The sequence below is a fragment of the Drosophila miranda genome, assembly GCF_003369915.1.
Source record: "Drosophila miranda strain MSH22 chromosome Y unlocalized genomic scaffold, D.miranda_PacBio2.1 Contig_Y1_pilon, whole genome shotgun sequence".
NCBI classification, from domain to species: Eukaryota; Metazoa; Arthropoda; class Insecta; order Diptera; family Drosophilidae; genus Drosophila; species Drosophila miranda.
Window position 1 is genome coordinate 11,366,448 of NW_022881603.1, and position 17,182 is coordinate 11,383,629.

General features: G+C 51.9%; 5 protein-coding genes and 1 pseudogene across 7 annotated transcripts; 2 read left to right on the forward strand and 4 right to left on the reverse strand.

The window, feature by feature from the left end:
- On the reverse strand, positions 1–3,019 carry LOC117191416 (general transcription factor 3C polypeptide 3-like). The gene is made up of 3 exons (XM_033396289.1): positions 2,971–3,019; positions 960–2,746; positions 1–901 (listed from the first exon to the last, which is right to left on the reverse strand). Exons 1-3 carry the CDS (start codon positions 3,017–3,019, stop codon positions 47–49), a joined length of 2,691 nt encoding a protein of 896 aa, XP_033252180.1. The 3' UTR covers positions 1–46.
- Positions 3,020–3,145: 126 nt separating this feature from the next.
- Positions 3,146–17,182, forward strand: part of LOC117191953 — a 29,123-nt pseudogene continuing 15,086 nt past the window's right edge.
- LOC117191956 (putative helicase mov-10-B.2) lies at positions 3,349–6,751 on the forward strand. 2 transcript variants are annotated; one of them, XR_004474121.1, is made up of 5 exons: positions 3,349–3,444; positions 3,500–4,368; positions 4,427–5,776; positions 5,832–6,005; positions 6,081–6,751. XR_004474121.1 is itself a non-coding variant. In XM_033396697.1 (4 exons), exons 1-4 carry the CDS (start codon positions 3,419–3,421, stop codon positions 5,882–5,884), a joined length of 2,298 nt encoding a protein of 765 aa, XP_033252588.1. In that variant the 5' UTR covers positions 3,349–3,418; the 3' UTR covers positions 5,885–6,751. The 2 variants fall into 2 exon arrangements, 1 of the variants encoding a protein (XP_033252588.1); XM_033396697.1 differs by having other exon boundaries at positions 5,832–6,751.
- On the reverse strand, positions 6,264–6,850 carry LOC117191967 (proteasome subunit alpha type-2-like). Its single transcript, XM_033396709.1, has one exon. The coding sequence runs from the start codon at positions 6,829–6,831 to the stop codon at positions 6,346–6,348; it is 486 nt and encodes a 161-aa protein (XP_033252600.1). The 5' UTR covers positions 6,832–6,850; the 3' UTR covers positions 6,264–6,345.
- LOC117191959 (probable nuclear hormone receptor HR38) lies at positions 7,106–11,674 on the reverse strand. The gene is made up of 3 exons (XM_033396700.1): positions 10,395–11,674; positions 8,055–8,777; positions 7,106–7,996 (listed from the first exon to the last, which is right to left on the reverse strand). Exons 1-3 carry the CDS (start codon positions 11,219–11,221, stop codon positions 7,432–7,434), a joined length of 2,115 nt encoding a protein of 704 aa, XP_033252591.1. The 5' UTR covers positions 11,222–11,674; the 3' UTR covers positions 7,106–7,431.
- LOC117191966 (zinc finger C2HC domain-containing protein 1A-like) lies at positions 11,909–14,500 on the reverse strand. 2 transcript variants are annotated; one of them, XM_033396708.1, is made up of 6 exons: positions 14,467–14,500; positions 13,114–13,496; positions 12,660–13,027; positions 12,374–12,505; positions 12,185–12,249; positions 11,909–12,129 (listed from the first exon to the last, which is right to left on the reverse strand). In XM_033396708.1, exons 1-6 carry the CDS (start codon positions 14,483–14,485, stop codon positions 12,011–12,013), a joined length of 1,086 nt encoding a protein of 361 aa, XP_033252599.1. In that variant the 5' UTR covers positions 14,486–14,500; the 3' UTR covers positions 11,909–12,010. The 2 variants fall into 2 exon arrangements, with proteins under 2 accessions (XP_033252599.1, XP_033252598.1); XM_033396707.1 differs by having other exon boundaries at positions 12,182–12,249.

The window sequence follows — 17,182 nt, forward strand, 5'->3', positions numbered from 1 at the left end:
TTACATATTTTCACCTATTTTCTATTGATCATCTTAAATACATATATCACACCACACAGTAACGCAAGAGATACTGACGGGCCTTCCAGGGGTTGCCATTGGCGCGGTAGATGAGATGCAAGTTGAAGGCCGTCTCGTGCTGAAGTCCCAGAGTGTCCTCATACTCGGCAATCAGTGGATGATGCACGGCCAAGGCCTTTTCGTAGAACTCGACTGCGAGGTGGAGTATATTGGCCTGATGGTAGATGCTTCCGATATTGTAGAAGATTTCCTGCTGGGCAGCGCACCTGCAGAAATCATCGCCAGCAGACCGGAGTTCTTTGTAGCGCTCGGCAAAGGCCACCGCTTGAGCTACGGCTGCCGACTTCCGGAGCACCTTCTTCTGCAGGGCCAACTGATTGAAGACGACGGCTATGGAAAGCGCTACCAAGGGATCCGGATTCTCGCGCAGCATGGGCACGTACACGTTGAGGGCGTACTTGAATGAACTGCAGGTGAGATGGTAGTGGCCCAGGAAGAGACGCATCTGTTGGTCGACAAGGGGCTGGCGATGCAGGAGACGCCTTATGTAGCGGCAGTACCGCATGTCCTCCCCCTTCTGGACGAGCAGGGAGAGCAGGGTCCACAAGTTTATCTGGTTCGGCTGCTTTGCGATGAGTTCACGCAGATACGAAAACGCAATGGCGCAGTCGTCATTGAAATAGCAGGCCAGTATCATAATCCTTTCAATCTCGTAATGGTAATACGTGAACCTCTTTGTGGTGACCATTGCGAAGCAGAGCTTCTCAGCGGCACTGCTCATGCCATGTGTGTGGGCCGTGCGCATCAGGTCCAGAAACAGATCATACTCATCTTTGATGGTCAGATCGGAGGCCTCTGATGCGGCACTCTTGCCGGGATCCTAAAGATCATTCAATTGAATGGAATTCTTTCGGAATCGAACAAGTAAGTATTTTTGCCTGCAGCTCCGGCTCTGTTGATCCCGTTGCCCCAGCTGCCAGACTTCGCATCTGCATAATGGCCTTTAAGCTCTCGGCGTTGTAGGTACTTCCGCCGTTGGCCGCCGCTATCATTTCCTCGCGATTTTTCAGCTTGATGGAATGTCTACTGAGCAAAACATATCCCACGTCCAGAAACTCTTCGATGCGCCCGATTTGCTTCAACATTACGCATCTTTCGTAGAGCAGGCGAGCAATCAAGGGCTGGCCCTCGACCTCGCCAGACTGCTCCAAGGCCTCGACGGCCTCCTTATGCCGGCCCTGCTGTTTCAGAAGTGCGGACAGCGTGAACTTGGCATCGTAGCAAACGGGGGCTAGATGGACCACTCTCTGGTAGCATTGGATGGCCTCATTGGTGCGATTTAGCTGGCGAAGACACTCCGCCTGCTGCAGCCAGACGAAGGCGGGACAGTCGAAGGTATCGCCATCGGTGATGGGACTCATAAGGGCTATGGCCTCGGCATACTTGTGCTCCTGCATCAGGGCTTCCGTGATGTCCATGTACAGTTCCACGCGGCCCACGGACAGGATGTGCTCCTGTACATTCTGGATGAGGTAGCCCAAGAGGTGGTGGGCCCGCAGATGGATCAGACTCACACATAGCTTGGCCCTCAGCTCGGGCGCGTAGTCGTCGGGTATGACGCAAAAGTAAATCATCTCCAGGCTCTCCTCCTGATCGTCTTCCAGCTCAAAGTTTGTTCGCTCTCTGAGGCAACTGAGCACCTTGGAGTATCGCTTGTTGATAATCAACAGTTCGAGATACATGTTGAGATCCTCCAGGCTGAAGCGGGCTTCGCATCCACTGTACGCCCCCTCCATGGCCTCGAGAGCTATCGCATGCTTCTCGAGGACGTGAAAGAAACGAGCCACATTCTTCGCCGTGCTAAGGCACGTGCTCCACTCCTCTGGCGGCATCAGGGGCAGCATCTTGAGGTACGTGAACATGGCCGCATTCGTCTCGCCCATTTTCTCCAGCAGCTGGGCTTTTCGGAGCCTTAACAAGTAACCTTTTGGAAGCACTTTGATGGCCTTTGTAAAAATAAGACGGGCACGAGCCATGTTGCCCTGCTGCACCAGCAAATCAGAGACTCTTATCCACATGTCGCGATCCTGAGGGTTCAAGTGTGCCGCGAGAGTGGAGAAGTGCAGGAACTTGACCTCGTCGCGATTTTCATAGATCTCGGCCAACGTGTAGAACGGCTCACTGGCCAGCGGGTTCTGGCGGATGATCTCCATGCAAATCCGTTCGGCTGTCTCATACCGACCGTACGCGAAGCTCAGGTTCGCCTTGCCCATCAATCCATGCAGAGCGGGGCTCAGCTGGCTCTTGCGCCCCAGATTTCCGCCACCGCCGGAGCGAGCACCTTCCTGCTGCTGTCCCACCGGCGGTTTTCGTTGCGCAGACACTGTGGGTTGTTCCTCTGCTTCCTCCTCTCCATTATTTTCATCATCTTCGTCGCTGGGCTCGAGCTTTGTGCAGAAGTCTGGGAATTCTAGGCACTGGACTCCCTGCACATAGCGCTTGATTAGCGCTCCTTCCTCCTCGTAGTCGTAGTTCTGGTCACTGTCTTCGGCCTCCCCTGTAGCCATGTCTATGATGTCCACAATCCTGAGGGGCTGCGTCTCCTCGAACTGCTCCAACTCATCGTCCAGCACATCGTTGGTCTCAATTTCCTCAATTAAACGTTGGAGTCGGCCTGGTCCATTGTAAACATTACACACCAGCAAACTTAACCCCCTTAAACCCCCTCAAATTAAACAGGTGAACAGCGTGAGTTACGCCGCAGAAAATAAAACTGAACTTTCTCTATCTGTTTTTTTTCTCCGTCCTTTCTCTATACATAAAAAAGGGCAACGATATTTTTTACCAGAACAGCGCTAAAGTTCTTCAAGTTTCTTAATATTCTTGGAGTGCATTTAATACCCAATGGTCTACAATGGGTTAAGTTAATCAACAGGAGATCAAACAAACGGCCCTCGATACTATCGACTGGGTAATCGTTAGAGCTAAAGCTGCGCATCTCTAAGATATTCGCAAGATGTATGACCTGGAGAGGGAGAGCGGAGCAAGTGCGCAATGTGGCCGTATACCGCAAAGTTCGAAATACCGAAGCAGAGCTACCAGACAGAGCTAAGAGTTAACGGAACTTTTTTTTACTGAATGCTTATCGCGCAGTCCCTGTTTTTACTTGTGTATTCTTGTTTTTAGTGGCATCAACACGCATGCACGCAAGCGGAATGAATCTGCAACTTGTAAGTGAGCATGCAGCACAACTAGTGGAAGTTCGCTAATAATGAATTTCAAATTATAGTTAGATCGGCAGCTGTCGCACCGAACAATTCAGGTGGATTTTTGGTTAAAACAAACGGTACAGCTAGCGAAATCGGAACCATTAAACGGAACGAATGCCGGAGAAACTATGCCGGGAATCGGGATACAGAACGGGTAGGTGAGGAGTACCAGGGAGTGCATTTTACTGTTTTACATTAAATTTTTGCAGGTCATCGGGCTTTACGCGCGACCTGCCGTACTACGAGCCCAATGCGAAAATGCTGCAGGCCCAGACAAACAATTTTATGGACGACGATTTGACCGACAATGACGCCATCTTTGCGCATTATTTGAGCACCGAGAAGTTGGAGTTTTACAATGCGTCCTCGGTGATGCTGACTCTGCTTACTATCGAGGATGTGACTACAATGAAGCTGTACTCGCAGCTCATCGAGCCGGATGTGGCGGTTCATAAAGTACATATAAATGCATTTCGTGTCGATCTCTCTGCTAGATATTCTGTAAATGCCGAGGAAGTGGTGTCCCCGGGAATCGATGAGGTTGTCTTGATACCCAAGTGCAGTTTAATGGCTTCGCCGCTGCCAAAGGAGCTCATATCGGCCCTGTTTCCACATCCGCATGAGCAACTGCCTTTTAAAGATCCGATGCGCCGCCATGTGGCCAGTGTGGAACAGGTCTGCCGCACCAGTGTTCACTTCAAGTTCAGTAGGGGAAAACTTCCAGACGACAATGTGTTGCAGTCGCAACGCTTTCATGTAATTCTCCGCTCCACGCGTATTCCGTTTCGCTTTATGTACCGCGCTGTCAATATGCTCCCGGAGATGCCAGGTCTCCGTCGTTACCTCTTTCCCTTTCCGAATTGGCTAACCACAATGATAGAAACCTCGAAGATTTCATTGCATGACTGCAATCTTCCATCTTGGATGCAAATCCAACCGCCGCCCCCGCAAGCTCCTCCAGCACATATTTCGCTGCTGAACGAGACCATAGGCGACAATGAAGAACAGTTGGAGGCGGTGCAGACGATTGTGACTGGACCCAATCCCAAAGCTCCATTTATAGTGTTCGGACCACAAGGTAAGCATCAGGTATGCTAGCCACAGTCGTACACAATTCACACCTTCTATCCATTCAGGCACTGGCAAGACCACTACCATTGTGGAGGCCATTCTACAGGTGCGCCTTCGACGACCGCAAAGCCGCATCCTTGTAACAGCCGGTTCGAACTCGGCCTGCGACACGATTGCCATGAAACTGTGCGAGTATATCGAAGGAAACTTTCGGCTCATGTTTTTAAGGGAAAAGCCGCTGATCCGAATCTATTCACGCAGCATATTCAAGAAGGTACTGAAATTGGTGCCGCCCTTGCTGCTGAAGAACTCCAATTGCTCGGACCATTTGTTCAAGCATCTACGAGTGCGTAATGTGATTACGTATACCATCATCGTGGCCACATTGGTTACTGTCGGCCGCCTGGCTAACGATGGCTTTGGTGACTTTTTCACCCACATATTCATCGACGAGGCTGGAGCTTCCACCGTGCCGGAGACTATTATGTGCATTGTGGGTGTTAAAAAGAACAAAGATTGTCATGTAATTCTGTCCGGAGATCACAAGCAGCTGGGAGCAGTGATCAAAAGCAGCCGGGCTGCGTCCCTTGGCTTGAATCAATCTCTCATGGAGCGACTACTGGCATCGGATTGCTACAAGGTAGACGAGAACGGCAACTACGATCGCACCCTTCAGGTGCGTCTGCGTCGTAACTATCGGTCACATCCCGAGATCGTGCGTCTTTTTAACGAGCTCTACTACGGCGGAGAGCTAATCGCAAAGGCTCCGGACGAACAGGTCAACCTTGCCGCTGAATGGGATGTGCTGCCCAATGGCCAGTTCCCCATCATCTTCCAGGCCACACATGGAGTCACCAAAAAGGAGGAGCACACCACCAGCTCCTTCAATTCGCTGGAGGCAGAGGTTCTGTGCTGGCACGTCAAGCGCTTGATAAAAAATGGCCTCGGCCCAAATATAGAGGTAAAGCAGGAAGACATCGGTGTGGTGGCTCCATACACGTCTCAGGGCAACCTAATCATTCGGAAGCTTAAGCGGCAGGGCCTCGGCAATGTGGAAGTTGGCAGCGTGGAGACCTATCAGGGCAGAGAGAAGCTCATCATCATTGCCACTCTGGTGCGTTCGTTCAGCTATATGGGGTTCATGCGTAACCCGCGTCGCATCAATGTGCTCATTTCGCGGCCCAAGGCGCTGCTCATACTGATTGGTAATCCCGTCACTCTGCGCCATCATCCCGACTTCAAGTTCATCATTGATGAGTGCATCCAACATCAAACGTATCTCTTCAAAAAGAGAGATTCATTGCATTTCGTGGTAAAACATGTGGCTATAAGCGATTTGGAAGATGGCAAAAATGTGAACACTGCAAATCCGAAAAAAGCCTTAGTTAAAGCCAAGCAAGTGATCCCAGAAATGGGTAAGTGCTTAAACTACAGTCTTGGATTTATTTTGCTACACCACCTATTTTACAGATAAAATCTCCACCGCCATCTGTGCCATGATGAATGCTTTAAATATATCATAGAGCTACGCTCTTCCCTAATCTAAATCGAACAAAATCTTCTAGATATAAGCTAGGACTAACGGCTGCCGTACCCTGATAATAATATGTGCAAGACCCAGAGACTGCCTAGAACATTCCTAAAGTACGCATCTGTTTGTAACCATTTACTTTAATTTTTTTTTAAATTTTATTTGTATTATTTGTCTATCTGTAACAGTGGGCTGCTCTTGCTCTTGCGGTCTTTAAGAGCTTAAACGAAAGGAAAAGAATAGGTATTATTTGAGAAATTCCTCGGACCGGATGAGTAGTTCCCATGAATGGATGTCGTTTGGTACGCTCAACCGGATTGATAGTCAGATGCAATTGTGTAAGCATTATCATTTAGAGTATATATATTTGTTTTTATTTGTTTTTTAATTTCCCGTACTCGTACAAAAAGCTTAGCTTGGGTTCTCTTTATCGTTTTATGGGGCGCCTAACATTTAGGGGATGTTGGCCAAGTAGTCCTTGATCGAGGCCGGGTCCAGACGCTGGAATCCCTTCTGATCGCAGATTCCAATCTCAATGTTGTCCGCAGTCATTTTACCCTCAAAGCCTTCCTTCAGTGTCAGAATCGCAGTGTGAACGGCGTCTTCCAGCTCGAGATCTTCGCTGTAACGCTTCTCTAAGAAGGTTTTGCCATTGACTGCATTCTTGCCCATGGCAGTTGCTTTCCAAGCGAAGTAAGCGCCCGAGGGGTCAGACTGGTAAAGATATGGGCGGTCATTGTCCCAGCCGCAAATCAGTAAAGACACACCAAAAGGACGCACGCCGCCGGATTGGGTATACTCCTGCATGAGTGTGGCCACGCGCTGCACCAGCTGTGAGACGGGAATCGGCTCCTTGTAAGTCAGGAAATAGGTCTGAGCGATCTTTCGAGCTTGCTTCACAAGAAGGCGATAATCGGGACCCATTCCGGAATACACCATACCTTTATGCTTGTTGATCGTCTCTATATAATTAGTAATCAGATTATAAAGAATACAATACAATGGAGTTGCTGCGTTAGTTTTCGAAAAATGTTTAAAAATAGTTACGATCTTGCTTGCGGAGGAGCCTGTCATTCATTTAATTTTTTTGTCCATCGCCTATCGTATAAATTCGTTCAGTCTTTGTTAATCAACAATTTTACTTTTTTAAAGTGATTAATGGTTTACATTTGTTTTGAGTCAGAGAAATGTGCACTTAACGAGAAATGCAAAGTTAATTAGAGAAACCTCAATTTAATGAACTTCTTCTGCAATGACTGTCTCCGTTCGTTCGATATAAAAATTTGTGTTCGCATTTTTGGTTTATAATAAAATATATATATTAAATATTATTATTGTTCTGTGTGTAGGACATATCTAACGCTCTCCTTAGCTGCCTCGATTGCGTGTGAGTAACTACATTTGGTATACACTTATAAAAGACCCCGACCCCAGGAGGCGACGCTCTTCGTCACCATCATCAGGGTGAGTGTGTTGCGATGTGATTTTGTGAGTGGGGGATGGGGTACAACAATATCTACGTGGGGTTAAGACCCGAGATTAGAGTATCATTCGCCGCACGCCGCACTCCATGCAGAACTTGGCGTGCTCGATGATGAACCTGCCGCCACACTCGTGGCAGAACTTGGACATATTCATACTCGAACTTAGGCTGGACGCGGAGTTACAGCTCAGCAGGGAATGCTGCGATTTGGTTGGAGTCAGCGACGCCTGCCCATTGTTGTTGTTGTTGTTATATACTGGCTGGGATTGCACCTGCTGTTGCTGCTGCTGGTAGTTGTAGTTGTTGTCTGGTCTATTGTGCTTCTGTTGTTCCTGCGGCTGCTGCGTGGACATTGTCAGAGAGTGCTCCGATCCACTGGAGGATTCTGCTCCGTCGGTATTGCCATTGCCAATGCTATTGATAGCGCCGCCGCCGCCGCCATAAAGCCTCTGACGTGCCTTGAGAGTGCCATAGGCAGTGTGCGCCTGGGTCGAGACATCAGTCATGGCGCTCGGCAGCTTGGCACTGGCCGTGTGCGGACGCAGCAGATTCTGGTTGCGTGGTGTACCCGGTTGTAGGTCACCGGACCGCTGTCGCGACAGGCTGTAGGGGGAGTTGGTGCTGCAATAGAAATGCAAGACAAATTATTCAATGAAAGTCATCATGGCAGATTACTCACCTGCCATAGGCAGAGTCGGAGCTTAGCTTGGAGCTAGCGCCGCGACGAGACGAGTGGGACGAGGACATGGTATAACCATCGAGACTGCTTAGCTCGTCGGAATCCGCTGATGCTGAGGGTGTCAAGGGGGAGCTGGCCTTCAACTGATGCTGCTCCTGCTGCTGAAGCTGTTGCACTGGCTCCGGATCCAATTCCCTTGCTGTACCCTGCTCTTCGGGTCTTCTGATGAACAGGGTACGGATTGAGGCGCCGGCATCCTCGCCCAGTTGCCGAAACTCGCTCTGCATTTGCTGGATCAGATTTTTAGCGTTATTGACCTGGACGGAGTCGCTCGATAATAGGGCCAGTCTGTTGGCATTGCCAGCCAACTGGCTGGCCCGATCCTCAGGCCCGCCCTGGGCGTCGACATAGGCGTCCTCTGTATCGCTGATCTTTCTGAACCGAGCGTGCTCCGGCTCGTTGCCATTCTCGATGTGCAGCACGTCGATGGGCGTCTGTGAATTGCTCACCATGTGGCGCAGGGAGTCGGGTGAAATTGGGGAACGGCCGTGGGCATATGTCTCCGTCTCGATGCTGATGAAGATCTCCCGCTTCTGCTGATCCTCGACTGGCCTCTTCCCCACCATCTGCTGCATCTTTTCGTCGTGGCTGCTAGCACTGGATGCATTCGATTGCTGGCGCAATTTCGCGCCTCCCTTGCTATTTGAACTATTCGAGTTGGATCTGTGGGTGTGAGGGTCTTTAGTGGGCTGTGACTTGGGCTGAAGGATGCTACTGGTGGTGGCCGGTCTCAGTGTGGCTGTAGTGGTCTGTTGTGGGGTCGAAGTCGCTTTATGGAATTCAGCAGGAATTCGCGACAATCTTTGAACAGCGGGAACTGCTCGTCGTCATTCTCGTTCTCGAATGAGGAGAGAAACTCCTCAAAGTCAAAGTCGTCGAAGGTGGGCATGTTGCCCATCGGCATGACCAGGGGCATTGGATTGGCCAGCAGTTGCTTCTGCTGCTGCTGCCAGCACTGCTCGTCGTACTCCGTTGAGGACCGATTGGCCTCATCGTCGGCGGAGCACCCCGACGAGGCATCGGCATCCTCCGGCGAGGCATCGTACAGAAACTGATTGCGTCCCAAGCGCATCTTTCGCTTCAGCAGATTATCGTGCAGATTATCGCATGCGTTGATCAGCTTTGGGTCGATGAACTGTCCGCCGCCCGCTGCGGCCGGACGACCAAAGCCGAAGATGCTCTCCAGCTTGATGGGTGTTAGGGTGTTCGCCCCACCGCTGTCGGGCTGATGGACTGATGGCGTCGCCGTCGCTGGTCTGCTGATGTGCTCCAGCCGCAAGGGGGCACTCTCTTCTCGTTATTCTCCTTGGCCGACACGGCAACTGGGGGTGGGGCTGTGGCTGGTGCTGATTCTGGTGTCACCGTGGTCAGGGCCAGGGGCGGCAGCTGGCCGGGATTGCTGGACGTGGTCAGGTTCTTGGCCGAGTTCTGCTTGCTCAGGTTGTTGCTCTTATCCTTAAGCTCCTTGTTTGTCAGTTGACTGGCGGCTGCCACCTCCGCTGCCTTGGCATTCAGCTCTTCCAGCTCGTGTTCGTATTTAAGGAACACCGCCAGGGATGGCCACGTTACGCCCGGGCAGTGCCTGAGCTGTGGTCTCGCTGGCAGCGCCAACGCCCACCGGTAGCTTCAGCATCTGTTTGCGGTTGGACGTACTCGTATCCCGGCGGACCACGCGTGGACTGTGGAAGTCGTTGACGCAGGAGGCGCGCACCGGCATCTCGTCGTACTCCTCCGGCTTGAGGAAGTTCGTGGAGATGGGACCCTCGTCGGAGAGGCCCCGCTGTATGGTGGGGCGATAGTTGGTCGCAAACAACGGACGACTAGGCAGCAGCGGTGTGCGCCGGGGGCCCCGCAGAGAGGAAAAGCGCCGGAAGTTGGAGGCAGGTGAGGGTTTCGGTGTGGTCGGCGGTGCCTTGCTGCTCGGCATGGTCAACGAGGTGGTCATGGAAAGACTTGGTGTGGCTGTTAGTGTGGCTGTTGGGGAACCGAAACCTCCTCCTGCTCCGGCGGCGTGCCGGGGGAGCAAAGCTCCTCCAGCTGACTTTTGGCCGAGAGGAAGGGATCGTACTTGTCGCCGCGGACGCTGACTCCACTGAGGCCGCTATGCAGGAGATTGGAAAGGATGCAGGAAAGTGAGAGAAAGAGCGCAAAATGGTAGAAAGTTTCTGTGGGAAAGCTTTAATGGTAACCCGCCCGTCTGTGCATAGCCTGGCTGTCGTCTGGGTGAAATGGCATGAGGAGGAAGAGGAGGAGGGTGAATCAGATTAGCAGGCTACAAACCTCTTGAAGGTGCCTCCGCGGCGGGAATTGGGAAGCGAGTGGCTGTCGTCCTTGGCAGGCGGCTCCTTGATGTACATTTTTCCATCCTCGTCCTGCTCGAGCATCACCAGGCAGCGACTGATCCTGCTGCCGCTCTGTTTGGCCACAAGAGGCAGCTTCGTGACAGGCCGCTGATCGCTCTCAGCTTCTACGTCGCTGTTCTCGACCTGCGGGAACTCTCCACTATTCGGACTGGACGTGCGTTCGAGGATCTTCGCGGACCTCCTCATCATATTTTCCTTGCTACATTCCAGCTCACTCGATTCGTTGTCCATTTCAATGACATCGCGCTCGAACTGCAGCCGATCGCTGCCGAGGTGCAGTCTGGGCAGCTTGGTATGGCTCATGGTGTGGCCGAGGGCCTCCAGGCTTTGCTGCAGCTGGGGCATGGGCAGGGCCCGCATGGGTAACGAACTGTTCATCTCCATGGTGGCCTGGCCAGTCCGCTTCTTGGGCCGGCACACAGTTCGCGTGGTGGTCGTTTCCATTTTGATTTGGATCTCGGCTCGCGGCGAATCGTCCTCGTAATCGGAATAGGCAACACGCGGTCTCCGCGACAGAGGCACAAGGCTGCAATCCATATTATCTTCGGTCGATATCTGCATGGAGTTCGCTTTCTTAGTTGGCGATGATGGCGGTGGGAATGAGGCTTGGGTCATTTCCTGCTCCAAGTTGCACAACTCCAAGCTGGGATGCTCCCGTGTGCGGATGCGGCGACGCGCCTGCCGCACTAGCGATGTGGAGGAACGCACCTTCACTTTAACCACCTCCTGCGGTGTTTCATCCATTTTAGTTGCTTTTACGATGGTCGTAGGGCCTGACGTGGGCAGCGTGTGGGTGTATGGGAGGTTGCTTCAATTAGCTTATAGTTCGATAAAAAATCCTGGTATGAATGGGTTCTATTTTCTCAAAGTTTCTATCTAAAATCGAAATGCCATGATCCTATAGGAACCTCTACAAGACTACTATATATATTATTTTTATTTGTTCTATTTCTATCTCGAGACTCTCGCGTTACCCTTCACTTCTCCCTCTAAGAACCCATCCATTGGATACCATAGCTGCACCTAGACAGCCACTTATAGAGCTTAATGCATCGGTGATCTTTTTGGAATGCTTTTGAGGCGGCGGCGCGCATTAATTACGAACCATGAACAAGTTCCGGCTTCTTAGATCCGACAAGTACTCGTAAGCCAAGTTAATTGGGAAACTGCACGCTACGCTCAGTAGAACCCCATGGCATCCCATATATACAAGGTATATCCCTACATTTGACTATAGAACCCAAACCCATACCTTTTCCCTTGATCAACCGATTGAGATCCTCGAATTTGAGGCATTTTCCTTCTCGGCAGCATCGACCCTTTCCCGATTGGTCATCCGTTTGCGGGGCCTGGCGGCTGGCTTCAGCGGTGCCGCCTCCACACAGTCCAGCTGGAGGGTTTCGCCACTGGATTGGCTTCGCAAGCGATCCATGGTTTCGGTGATGCGGTCACAAGTCTCGATAGGCTTGCGTTTGGCGCGTAGGACGCGCTCCTTTGGCGGAGCTGGTGCTGCTGGTGGATCGTCGTCTTGGGTCACGCACAAGGTGACTGTGTTTTGAGTGACTTTTGTCCTGGCTCCCTCGGCCTTGCTGCGGACTGCGGGCGTCCCGTTCTTTGGTTGGGGGCGTGCCAGCTTATTTGCTTTAGGAGGGCTGAGTGGGAGGAGCATGAGTTGAGTTCGCTGATGGATATATATGCTCTCACTACGGTGAGGCGCAAGGCGCAATACGAAGTATCTGTCTACCACAAGGATACGTTTACAATTACGGATACTGGTGGGGATACGGGGGATTAGTCAACGACAACCAAAGCAACGACAGAGGAGCGATTGGGTTAGGTGTATCTAAGTATCTCTAGCCTCTATATCTATAACTATATCTATCCCTTGGTCCTCACTTATCACTGTGCACGGACGAGGTCATGGAGGGGAACGACATCAGGCTCTGCTTGGGGGCCGTCATGTCGCCGGCGTCCAGCAGATCCTCGTGGTTGCCGGAGTACTTGTTCCGGTTGATTGAGCGCTTCGTCCTATAATTATTCATTGCGAGTGGAAATTGAAACGGCAAACAGAAAAAATAATTGGAATAATAAATTGGTAGTGTCTGGGTTTGTGGCAAGTGTGTGACTAGTGTCAAACAAGAATACATATGTGGAAGGACATGTCATCGAAAACCAGGCTTACTTGAGATTGGGCGGCCTGTATTGCTTCCTGGCGTCCAGCCGTTCCTTTGCTTTCGACGTCTCCTGGGTGTTGGTCAGCTTCATGGTGGCCTGAATCGCCTTCTCCTTGCACCACTCCACATGCCGGTCGAAGGTCTTCACGTTGAAGTTCCGCTCGCAGTGGGGACAGTGCTCGGAGGCCACACCCTTGATGCGCTTGGCCGGCGAGCGATCGCGGGCTGGTACATGGTTTGGGTCGCCTGCGGGCGATGTTGCAGCACCTCCTGTTCCTGTTGCTGTGCCCCCTGCTCTACGCACGGAAGCTCGGGCCGTAGAGCGAACCAGCTCGGTTTGGGAGTTGCGACGAATGGGCAGAGGAGAGCCCACACTCTGAATATGCAACAGCATCCAGAAGAGAAAAAGAGAAAGAGAGAAGGAGTTGAGCGATGGCTCGATTGATTGGCAGATGTACTCACCTCTGTTGGTATTGTGGATCCCGTGCCTACGGGATCCCGACTCCCAGCGGTGGGGTTGTGAACTCCAGACACCTTCTCAGCATTGGGCAGACCAAAGTTTTTGGGAAGGACATACGTGGAAAGTGCTGTGCCCTCGCGGCGCTGGCGCGAGGAATCAAAGGTATTGCGCTTCTTTGAGATCTTCTCGCAGACGACGACATGCTTGCGCAGGGCATTCAAGTTGAAGGTGCGGCTGCAGCACGGACAGGGCGTCAGATCGCTGGGGTTGATGGCCACTATCTCGGGCACGGGCAGCGGCAGTCCTCGGGTGAGCGGCGGCGAAGAGGGCTCCTCCTCCTGCCCGCATTCGGGCGCTTCCAACTCGGCCTCCGTGTTGAATGTGGCTGCGTGGTGCGGTTATATGGAAGTAGATAATGTAAGAAATCAATTCTGTTTCTGCGAGCACTTTGACAATGTTTTGTATATGCTGTATATTCACAAAATATGTATATATATGTTTCGATTTCGATTTTCAAATCATGGAGCTATCAGTGATCGATAACTAAGCAGTGTTTACACCATTATTTAGTTTTAATTGTGAAAAAATCTTTCTCGGTTGTGTGTGGGCATTAAAAACTAATAATTAACATCACATTATGGGGTAAACAAAAAAGACCATCAATGATGGCAGCTACTGCCAGACAGCCCGTGTCGGTGCTAATGACGCCCGCAGAATGCAACAGAATCAAATCCACTGCTGCATTATATGAATCCACAATCTTCCCACTTGAGATCTATAATAATAACAGCATCCCTGTCCAATGGGAGCCTGAGCAGATCTGACTGCATGGAGAGAATAGAGAATGGATGGCAATGATTCGGCCAAGTGATTTCAGATGGTCAGGAGTTTACTAGATCAAAAGTTGAAAGCCCTACAACTGAGTGATGAATGCAATTTCCAATAGACTATATATGTGTCTTTTCCTTCTTTCATAATCAAACGATTCCCTATCCACATCCATTCCATCCACTAGTCCGCGTCTAGCCGGTTCCAAGCATTTTCCATAGTCTTTCATGGGTCTTTTCGTTGCAGCTGTTGTCGGTCCGCTGTTGGGCAAGCTCTATAAGCCACTTAAGACATCAGGCCCATAAATGTGTTGTTTTCTGATGTGCAATAAGGTAAAGCATAATACAAACGGTTTTCTCATTCCAGTTCTTGGCCACACTTTGAACTTCCAACTGTTTGACACTTGGCGATGCTTCCCATGAACCAAAACAGTGGGAACCTAATGCTTCACCTTATATTCACAGAGCTTGAGCTTGTTCCCATGAATATGTAAGTACAATAGTATTTGTTGGGTTTTTGTCGCTTACCGAAATCAAAGTGATACATTGTGGGGAGTGTTTGTGTGTTTGTGGAAAAAACACACACACACGCACACGCAGCAGGGCATCAGGAAGACTGCCTGGGGCGAGCTGCTTCTAAGGATGCAACAATCCTCAGACCCCGCCACCCAGGAGCTACAGATGGCCATCCAGGCAGCGCTTGGGGACAAGGCAGCCGTGAAGGCCATGCAGGAGACAGTCGCGGTTGAGGTACTCAACATAGACGAGCTCACGACAGGCGACGAGGTATGTGAGGCCATAGCTGCAGCGATCGACGGCGACTTAACACAAGGAGCAGTGCCGTACATGCGCAAAGCATATGGCGCAACGCCGGTAGCTACGCTGAACCCTCAGCCCGCACTCGCAAAGAAGCTCCTGGAGCTCGGAAAAGTTCGAATCGGCTGGGTTGTCTGCCGCGTGCGGCAACGGATTGCGCCAACCCGCTGCTTCAAGTGCATGGCCTATGGACACACTGCAGCCAGGTGCAGATCCAAGCGGCCTGTGTCAAGCAATGCATGCTACAAATGTGGTGGGGAGGGGCACAAGCACAACCAGTGCAACAACCCGCCAATGTGCATACTATGCGATGGCAAGCCAGGAGACGTCCGCTCAGCAGCCCACTCCTAACCTAAACCACAGCTCAACCTAAACCACTGCCGAGCTGCTCAGGATCTGTTGGCGCAAACAGTCCTGGAGCAGAAGATCGACATAGCGCTACTCAGCGAGCCGTACGGCAAGAAACACGAAGGAGTCTGGCAGCAAAGCTCAGACGGAGGAGCAGCAATCTGGAGCTGTGGCCCACAACCAGGCCAGCTTACCCACAGAGCATCCAGAGTGGGATATGTGAGAGCTAAGCACAGCGGGACTTTTGTCTACAGCTGCTACATAGCACCAAGGTTCACGCAGCAGGAGTATGAGGCGATCATCAGCAACATCGCTAACGACGCACGAGGCAAATCGCCGGTCCTGATAGCGGGCGACTTTAACGCCTGGGCCACGACTTGTGGCAGCGCCAAGAACACACCCCGTGGGACATCGCTCCTGGACGAGTTTGCAAGCCTGAACGTCTGTCTCCTCAACACAGGAACCACACCAACGTTCAGCAAAGCAGGGCGGGAGTCTATTATAGACCTCACCTTTGCAAGCCCAGAGCTCGCACGCCACGCGAAGTGGCAAGTGCTGAGTGCTTACACCCATAGCGACCACTTAGCCGTAATGACGGAAACCTTTGCACCCAGGAACACAACAAGGATACAGCGGGCGCTCCAGGCCGGGTACAAGGAGGAAAGCCTGAGCAGAGCCGCGCTCCTCTCGGCAGCAGAAAACCTAAGCGCCGCCGGGGATGCTGAAGCATCCGCGCTTGCCGTTTACAGGACCGTCAAAGCGGCCTGTGATGCAGCCATGAAAAAAAGAAAGATCGGAGGAAGCAGGCACCGGCCAGTACCGTGGTGGAATGAGCACATTGCCAAGGCCAGGAGGGAGTGCTGCGCAGCTCGGCGTGCCTACCAGCGAGCAAGAGGCTCCGCCCAATTTGGCAGAAATGGCGCGGCATTCAAGGCCAAAAGAAAAGAGCTGAAGGAGGCCATCAGAAGCAGCAAACTCAAATGCTTCAAGGATCTCTGCGATGCGGCCGATGCGGAACCTTTTGGTGGAGCATACAAACTAGTCATGGGGAGATTAAACAGACAGCCTATGCCCAAGGATCCGGTGCATATGAGAGAGATAGTCGGCACCCTATTCCCTAGACAACCACTCTTACAAGAGGAAGCTAGGGTAGAAGGAGCTAGCCTGAGGGACACCACCACCATCATCACTGCCAGAGAAGTACTGGAGGCCACGGGTAAGCTGAAGATCGGGAAAGCGGCAGGTCCAGATGGAGTCCCTAATGCAGCACTAAAATGCATAATTAGAGCCCATCCGGAAGCATTCGCCACAATGTACACCCAGTGCCTAGCGGAGCGGACAGTCCCACGAGCATGGAAACGGCAAAGGCTGGTTCTGATACCCAAGCCAGGCAAAGAGCTCAACGACCCAACGTCATACCGGCCGCTGTGCATGCTGGATACCATGGGCAAGATTTTCGAGAGGATGGTATGTAACCGACTGGAGGCGGAACTGGCTGAGCGTCGCGGACTTTCCGACCTCCAATTCGGGTTCCGCAAGCAGAGGAGCACCACTGACGCCATCGAGATGGTGACAAACCTTGCCAGGGAAGCCATGGCAGGAACGCGATGGGCTGGAGGCGACAAAAAGTACTGCCTAGTATGTACACTAGACGTACGAAACGCCTTCAACTCTGCCAGCTGGAAGAGCATCCTAGAGGCCCTGACCAGGAGGGGTATATCTGAGCAAATCACACGGACTCTGCGAAGCTATTTTGCGGACCGCGTCCTGATCTACGACACGGAAGAAGGAGCAGAACATCACCAAATCACCGGAGGCGTCCCACAGGGCTCGGTCCTAGGGCCGATACTGTGGAACGTGATGTATGACGATATCCTGCGGCTTACATTACCGGAAGGGTGCACCCTGGTGGGCTTCGCCGACGACATAGCACTGGTGACAGTGTCGAAACACGTAAGAGACGTAGAGGAGAAAACCAACGTAGGAGTCGGTATGATAGTGGCCTGGCTCGCAGCCAACGGGCTAGCATTGGCGAAGAAGAAGACGGAGGCTGTGCTAATGAGCAGCAGAAAAAAGGTCG